Source organism: Aphelocoma coerulescens, chromosome 22, assembly GCF_041296385.1.
Source record: "Aphelocoma coerulescens isolate FSJ_1873_10779 chromosome 22, UR_Acoe_1.0, whole genome shotgun sequence".
NCBI classification, from domain to species: domain Eukaryota; kingdom Metazoa; phylum Chordata; class Aves; order Passeriformes; family Corvidae; genus Aphelocoma; species Aphelocoma coerulescens.
In genome coordinates, this window is record NC_091035.1 from 4,272,794 (window position 1) to 4,281,178 (window position 8,385).

The window sequence follows — 8,385 nt, forward strand, 5'->3', positions numbered from 1 at the left end:
AAGTCTCCCAGTTCCTTCCTTCATATGAACCCGACTGCCAGGAGTTAAACCAGACCAAATGCCTGTGAAAATTGGTTTCTAATAGAAATCCATTAGTGCAGTTTCAGAGAGCTCGAGCACTGAATTTCTAGAAGGTCACAACGATTCCAGGAGCTCCTCTAACGATGATTCTGGTCCTGACAAGCACTAAACCCCTCAGATGGACACCGATTTTATATAATTTGTGTGGATTAAGAGAGGTAATTTGGAAGGGCTGCTTGCCTGCTGATTTTTAAAGACTCCTGCAACCTCTCCTTCCTCACTGGTGTTTTTACTGCAAAAGCACAGGAACAAACATTGCTTAAGTACAGGCAGGGGTGACTTTTTTTTCTGCCATTACGTTTTAAATTCACAGAATTACATAAAAATGTCGCTTGGAACAGAGCTCTGGAGGGCTGTAGTGCACAGCCCTGCCCGGAGTCTGCCCTTCAGACTGCTCAGGATCTTGTCCAGAGATTCTGAAAGTGCCCCAGAGATGGGAAATGGAACTGAACAATTTCACCTGAAGTGTTGGAGGGCTCTGTAAAGCCTCGAGAGAAGTTTCTCAGCAAAGCTGCTTTGGGTCCAGCTGTGCTGGGCTGCACTTGGGGGTGTTGGAGTGGGGAGACAGCCAAAAATTCAGTGTCCCAACCACCATTATCTGTCCAGAAATGGGGCTGGCAGTGCCCAGACCGAAACCCAGCCTTTTAGGAAATAGAAAGATCAACCCCATCAGCTGCCTACGAGAGAAGCATCCTGCTTCCAGCTGCATCCAGCACTGGGGGGAACCAGGAACCTCCACAGAGAGGGATTTTTAATAGATTTGGGGTTTGTTCCTATACTGAAAAAATTCTCTCCTCCTCCTCCCTTGCAGGAAGTGGTTTCAGATGAAAGACTCCAAGGAGGGCAATTGCTGGAGGAACCCAAACTTTTGCATTTTAAAGGCAACACCTGCAGCCTCCAGATCTCAGTGCTGGACGTCCCTCCCTTCCTGTGGAGGATCAAACCCTTCACTGCGTGTCAGGTACCTGGCATTTCACCTGCTTCCCTCTGCACTGGGGTGGGCAGAACCCAAAGGAGACCGAGGTTCCTTTTATTTAAACGGCTTTAAATCTCCCGAGCATTTAACAAAAACATGTTGCCTCTTGATTTTGACAAACACAGATTTCGTTTATAACAGAACGCTGTAAATTTGTCATTTTACAGAAATGCTTGTGCTTTCCCTCATTTCTGTTGCCTCCAACAGAAGGCAAATATTCCTGTTCAAACTTAACCACTCCTCAAGATGTTTCTAATATCTGTCATTCCAGTTTTGACATAACTATGGAAATATGGCTAAAAATGACATTTAAATGTAACCACGAGTTCAAATCACAGCATGCAGAGACCAAGAATTAGAACTGAAGAGCAGCAAATTGGTTTTTTCTCTTCTCTGTTAATTAAAGAGGCTGTTGAAAACCAGAAAGGAAAAAATCAAAACAAAAGAAGAATTTCCAAGGATTTTGGTGACTGGAAATCCGAAGGAATGTGCTGGCACATGGAGTGGGCTGATTTTAACATACAGCACTCAATTAGAATGCACAATCTCCCTTCTCCCAGAGGCAGGGAGACAATTATCCATCCTCCAGGATTTTGGCAAAAACCCTGTTTTAAATGTGTTCCCACATTCTCCAAAACACGAGGGCAATGGGCTCTGAAAGTTACAAACACAGACCCACAGCCAGAGGAAGCCTCTCCTCGTTAGCAATGTGGGGAGAATTTGGGTTCCAACTTCAGAAATGAAGAAATGAATCCTTTTCAGCTTCTTAGGGAGAAGAGCTTTCGAGTGTTTCATTTGTTCTCCTCTCTTACCTGTCTTTTAAAAACCAAACCGAGCAGGGTTAGGATGCCCCAGTTCTACAGCAAGGACCTGCCAGTGTGTGCCCCAAAATAAATCAAATCAGAGGAGTTTCCTCCTAATGCAACAAATTCAGTTCTGCTCCCAGCAGATTACGGAGCTCCATACTTTGATTAATTTATTGTCTCTTAATCCCTTGTCCAAACATGAAGAATAAATGTCTGGAATTCAACCTCCAAGTGCCATTTAGAGCCTGATCAGAGCAGGGACTCAGGGCTGGAAAAAAGCCTGTGCAAAACCTCTGCTGCCAGAATGGGCTGACCCGGGGCTGCCCCGACCCAAAGGAATATTTACATTTTATAACCGAGTGTAATTGGGATGGCTTGGGCAGCTCAGAAACACAATCATTGTTCCTGAGAGGAGCTGCAGAACTTCCCCTGGCTCTGTGCTTCCCTCGCAGTGAAAAGTCTGGTGACAGCTCTGGTTTGCTTCCAGCCTCTTTATAGAGAAAAGAATCTATTTTTGCACGTGGAGTTTCTTCCAGTGTTCCCTGGGTTCCTCTCCTACGTCCCACCCTGTGAGAGCAGCTGCTTGTGCTGCCTGGCAGGAACAACTGAACACAGCCTGTTCCAGGAATGTCTCTGGTCCACCAACAAAACCGCCACGGGCAGTGTGGGGAGGGAAGATTTATGGAAATGATGTCTCAGACAAGCAGCGATGCTGCTCGAAGGCCGGAGCGGATGAATAAATCACGCGGAGGAGCTGGCTGGAAGGCAGCTGGTGGCAGGTGGCACCAGGATTCCTCCAGACTCCGCTCAGAGCCTGTGTTTGTCCTGGCCTGGCAGGAGCAGCTGCCCAGAGCTTGGCTCCCTTCCCACCGGGGATCCCTCAGAAGCTGTGGGTGGTGCAGCAGCAGAGGCAGGGATGGGCACGGCCCAAAGCTGGGCAGGCACCTCTGGGCACTCAGAGCAGCTGTTTGCCTCCCATCCCACGTCTCCTGAAGCATCCAGCTCTGCCTGGGGCCATGAGATGATTTACAGCCCCTCTGTCTGCAAGGAGTTTCATTATAAAGGCAGGATGGAGCTGGGAGCGTTTCTGGAATACTCCAACCACTCATTGTTGCACCACACGTGGCTGCTCTGCATTGTTTCACACAACTCCTTTCAGCTGAGTGATTCTTCCACTCGGAGTGAAAGCAGAGATGATTACCCTGAAAAAAATCTAATTACAGTTGCTCCACTTTTAACATTTTGCTAATGTTTCCTTTAATGCTGTGAGTATCTCGCTACTACTGCTGTTCTCAGCTCGGGATCCAGCCTGGGGCTGGGCACAGGCAGGGAGCTGTGGGGAGAAGGGGAGGGTGGCAGAGCCAGGGCAGCTCTTGGTGGGAAGTTCCTTTCCTTGGATTCTGTGTACAGGGTGATTCCAAGGAGACACAGAGAGGACTCCTGATCCTGGCAAGGGGGAGGAAGTGAAACCCTTCCTTTATAAGAGTTTTTAAGCATCTTTTTTGAGAGTTTCCCATCACTTGTTCCCCTGGATGAACCCTGAGTTCCCGGTCACTGCAAAATCTTGGTGTTTATGAACGGAATTGTCACGTACTGGCTTTGTGCTGCTCGGAGCCGGAGGGGACGTTCCTGAGCTCGCCCCAGCAGGGCAGGGTGTGGGTGGGTGTTTTCCCCTGGCGTCCCCCGGCCCTGACGCTGTGCCCGTTCCCCAGGAGGTGCCGTTCTCCCGCGTGTGGCGCGGCAGCCCCCGGCCCCTGCTCGGCGCCTTCTCCCTGGAGCGCTTCAGCCCCGCCACCACCCAGCTGTGCTGCAAGGTGTGCGTCCGGCAGCTGCAGGGCCACGAGCAGCTGCTGCACATCCAGACCTCCGTCCTCGAGGTAAAGCTCCGGCACCCCCTGTTCTGTAGGGCGAGAGGGTCACGGAACAGAATCCTGGAATGGGCTGGGCTGGGGTGGAAGGACCTTAAAGCCCATCCAGTCCCACTCCTACCATGGGCAGGGCCACCTTCCTCCATCCCAGGTTGCTCCAAGCCCCTTGGACCCTTCCAGGGATGGGCCACAGCCTCCCTGGACCCTGGTTCCATCCCCGTTTTTGTCCCTTCCCTGTGTAGTTTTTGCTCAAAGCTGTAACCAGTCTTTAAAGCCTTGCAGATCCCATTTCCAGCAGAAATCAAGGCACAGAGACTCTACAGCTCTAACGATAATTTATCAATAATTTAATAATTTATTGTTTGGGTTGGTGGTTGCAGTTTTCTAGCAAGAAGCTCTTGCAGAGCACTGAGGGTTGGGTACAAACCGTGTCTCATGGGGCCTGCTCACAGCTAAAAGAGATCAAACCCACAGCTGAGCAAGCTGCTGGTCTGTCCCACAGCAACAAGAACTTCAGCAGCTTCATTTTTTTTTAGATTATTGAGCATCTTTGTTGATTAATCCAGATTAATACCTCTGGATTAGAGCTCTGCACCCAGAAATGCTCTGTGCAGGGAGTGCAGCAGCTGGGCAAGAGCAGCACAAACATCATCCTGTATAAAAACTCCTCAGAACTGGCCGAGTGTTTTTCCACTCCTTTTTTGTCATTTCATAAAACCTCTCTGCCGCTCTCTCTGTATCTCCAGCCCGTGCTGCTGCTGCTGCTGCTGCCATGTTTCCCCTCTCTGCTGTGCTTTTAAGGGCCCTGTCTGTACACAAGTCCCCAGAGCATGTTCCAGCTCTGCCTTCAAACAGATTTGCTGGTGTGGAAGCTTTTCTCATGCCTATCTCCAGCAGTGATTGAAGAGGGAGGATAATTTGACTGCAAAATAAATCTATAAGTGACACCTCCCCCCCGGAGCTGCTCCTTGCGTGACAATGCCCGGAGCGCCCGGGTCGCTGTGCTTATCTCACACGTGCAGGGAGCAGGAGCATCTCCTGCTCTGAATATCGAACAGGAGCAGCCAGAGCCCGGGGTGGAGCTGCAGCACCATTGCTGGGCCTGGCTGGCCCTGGGGATGTGTCAGAAATGTTGGATGAAGAGGCTGCGCCATCACTGTGGGTTAATATTGATGCTGTGTCACTCTCGGATGAGTAATGCACTGAAATTTGACTCTGTTATGCAAGACTGGTGTGATTCCATGGGGAAAGATCTACAAAGGACCTGGATTCCAGGGAGGGTGGGAGAGCTGAGGTGCCTACGGAATTCAGGTGTTTAAAAAAACCCAAACAAACAAAGAAAGAAAGACAAATTTGTGTGTCCATGTTTCGGGCTTAAGCACTTGAAGATTTAGAAACCCAGCATTGCTCTGCAACACAAAAATAACCAAAAAAGAAGGCTCATAGAAGGAAAATAACACTTTTAAAGGTTTTTATGCAGAAGTCCTTGTGATGTTCTAGGTGTTCCTTCCCAAATCACAAGAGCACCTCTTAGCTCTGTCATTTTCTGGTATCAATTCAAGCCACAGGAGGAATCTGAGGCCCAGGTTTGATTCTTCCTTTACCTGTTTTGCTTTCCCGTTCCCTGCAGACTGACAGGGAGAACATCACCTTCTTTGCACACGAGGACAGCAACTTCCCCGCCCAGCTGGGCCCCAAGGCCTTCAAGATCCCGCACTCGATCCGGCAGCGGATCTGCGCCACCTTCGACGCCCCCAGCGCCAAGGGCAAGGACTGGCAGATGCTGGCCCAGAAAAACAGCATCAACAGGTGATGGCAGGGCCCTGGCAGCGGGACTTTGCACCTGAAGTGGGAATTACTCGCTGTGCAGGGGGTGGTGTGTTTGTTTGTTCGCTGGTGCCAGGGGTGTGGGTGGGGAATTAAGGGCTCTCAGGGCTGAGTGGGGGGTCACTCCTCATTTTCTTCATGAGCAGCTGCTGGGAGCTGTCAGCTCCACGTCCTGGACTGGGCATTTTTCTGTCCACCCTCAGGAGTCCAAGGCTGCAGAAGGATTTTGTCCATCATGGAAACAGGTGTTCAAAGCACTTAGGAGGCTGCACGTTCCCCCAGACAAATCCCCTTGGCTCTCATGGGTGCATTTCCCATTCCAAAATGAATCCTGCAGATTTTTTCTTTTTTAAGGGAAAGACATTTTTGAAAGAGACAGTCATGCTCTACTGTTAGGAGTAATAATATTATGATTATTAAAACTGAAAGATGCTGTAAAAACCAATTTACTTCTTACTTTGCTTTTTCCGCTTGGCTAAATTAAATCGGTGGAGGCAGCTCCCTCACAAAATATTTTCTGATTGTCACAAACTCGATGAATGTGTTCCCAGGGGAGCAGAGGAATACTTAAATCAAGCAAAGTAACTTTCCATTGGTTTCTTGCTTTGCATGGGAACCTCAATAAACCACATCTGAGCCAAAGGAAAAACAGTTTTGGATAAACATTTTTGTTTTACTGAATTCTGTGCAAATCACCCCTGCAGGGTCCTGAAAATTGCTCATTAACAAAACAGAAAATCCCAGATGAAAGGTGGTGTGTCTTTGCATGACCACAGGCATCAGCTGCTGTTACAGAATCCCTGTCCCTGTCCAATCCCTGCTGCATTTCCCAGAGATGCTTCCCAGAAGCAGATTTGTTTGCCCATCCCGAGGGCAGCACTGCTGGGCCTGGGGACACCCCGGGCTTGTGGTCACTGTCCTTGTGCTGGGCTGGGCAGGTGCCACATGAGGAACCACCCTGGGCTCGTGGTCACTGTCCTTGTGCTGGGCTGGGCAGGTGCCACGTGAGGAACCACCCTGGGCTTGTGGTCATGGTCCTTGTGCTGGGCTGGGCAGGTGCCATGTGAGGAACCACCACACTGGGGGGCTCCTCAGCTCATCCCCCCAGCTCTGCTGGAGGATTTTTATTTTCCCAGTGTGGGCACAGGGTGCAGCTGCAGCCCTGGCTGCTCCTCATGCTTTTTCCCTCCTTCCCTGCAGGAATCTCTCCTTCTTTGCCACCCAGAGCAGCCCCTCCGCTGTCATCCTGGACCTGTGGGAGGCGCGGCACCAGCACGACGGGGACCTGGACTCGCTGGCCTGCGCCCTGGAGGAGATAGGAAGGACACACTCCAAAGTCTCAGACGTGGCAGAGCCCGAGCTCGAGGAGCCCGAGTTCCCCTCCAGCAGGAACGGGCTTTAGTCCCTCTGTACCCTCAGGACACGTGGCCAGCCCGGCTCTGACACTGGGGCAGGGGACAGGAGGGTTTGTGCCCCGTGGGGATGGACTCACCCCACACAGCAGTGGCAGTGGGAGGAGCAGAAGTAGCCCTGCTAAAAATCCTCTGGTGATCAGGAAAATGAGATTCTCCCTGTCCTCCTCCACTTAAAATCCGTCTTTTGGTGCCCCGAACAAAGCTGCACTTCTGCCAGCCCCGGGGCAGGAAGGAGAGGGACACAGAGCCATAAGAGGTAAATGTTATCGTGTATTTAGGAACCAGTCATGTCAATGTAATGCCTAGTGAAAATCAACAAATAATGTTGGATATTTAGAGCCACTGGAGGTTAACCCTGGTTAAAAGGTTTCTCACTTCGAGAGTGGTTTAAAATCCCATCACATTGTCACTTTATGTCTGTTACAGGAAAACTGAAAATTTGGCCTTATCCTGTTCAGATGTTTGAGGAATTAGAAGATCTCACAATTATTTCATATCGTGTGTATTCCAAATAATTTCTTTGAAAAATTTAGTCCCTTAATGAATGTACATTTGCTGCAGAGCTTTGCTGCCTGCCCTGTTACCAAAATGACAGAACGAACCCCTTCTCCCTGAGACTGGGGGGTGTGCACACACAAGAGGAATTTTCTAATTTTCTACGTCTGCAAACTTTCTTAGTCAAAAACTGTCTTTGGGGGTGGATTTAAATAACCAAATAACACACGGGAAATTTCCAGCCCTGTTTTAGCGAGTTGAGACATTTATTTTTATTACTTCATGCTCTGGGGCTGAGCTAAGGAAAGGTGAAGGCAATCAGCACAGCTTCGTTTTGGTTTGGTTTCAGACTGAAACCACAAACCCCACACGGCACTGCCAACACTGGCCTTGATTCCATTGCACATTTTGGGAATTTCACAGGATCCAGAGCTGGCTGTGTTACACTTGGTTCAGTTACAAATTCACCACCAAAATCAGAGCCTAACCAGAGGATTCACCTCGTTTTTATCCGTTCCATATAAATATGATTTATGACTTCACCCAAACCAAAAAGAGCTGTCACTGTGAGCGAGGGCCTGGTGGAGCTGGTACTGAGCCAAATCTCACCATTATTTTGACCATCCTTTTCACCCACATCCTTCACCAGTTCGTGTGGCTGCCAGGGGCACAGCCAGGAGAAAGCAGGAACAGAAATGAGACTTTGGGGGCTTTGTGGAAATGCAGGAAACTGAAAACAAGGATTTGGGGGCTTTTTTAGCCTCGTGTTTGGCCGAGAGCAGCACAACAGGGCAGGTCCAGTCTGGAACTATTCCTTCACCCAGGATTGCAGTGTGAAAACCTCAACAACAACAACAACCACCACAACTCTCTCCTGGCTCCTGCTGCTCTGAACTTGCAAATGTCGCTGCTCTCCC

General features: G+C 49.6%; 1 protein-coding gene across 1 annotated transcript in view; it reads left to right on the forward strand.

Moving 5' to 3' along the window:
• UNC5D (unc-5 netrin receptor D) overlaps positions 1 to 8,122 on the forward strand; it is an 88,098-nt gene extending 79,976 nt beyond the window's left edge. Inside the window, exons 14-17 of the mRNA XM_069035312.1 lie at positions 893 to 1,042; positions 3,576 to 3,740; positions 5,362 to 5,540; positions 6,759 to 8,122. Coding sequence (XP_068891413.1) covers positions 893 to 1,042; positions 3,576 to 3,740; positions 5,362 to 5,540; positions 6,759 to 6,960 — 696 coding nt within the window. The 3' untranslated portion in view covers positions 6,961 to 8,122. The remainder of the gene's footprint in view (positions 1 to 892; positions 1,043 to 3,575; positions 3,741 to 5,361; positions 5,541 to 6,758) is intronic.
• Positions 8,123 to 8,385: the final 263 nt, after the last annotated feature.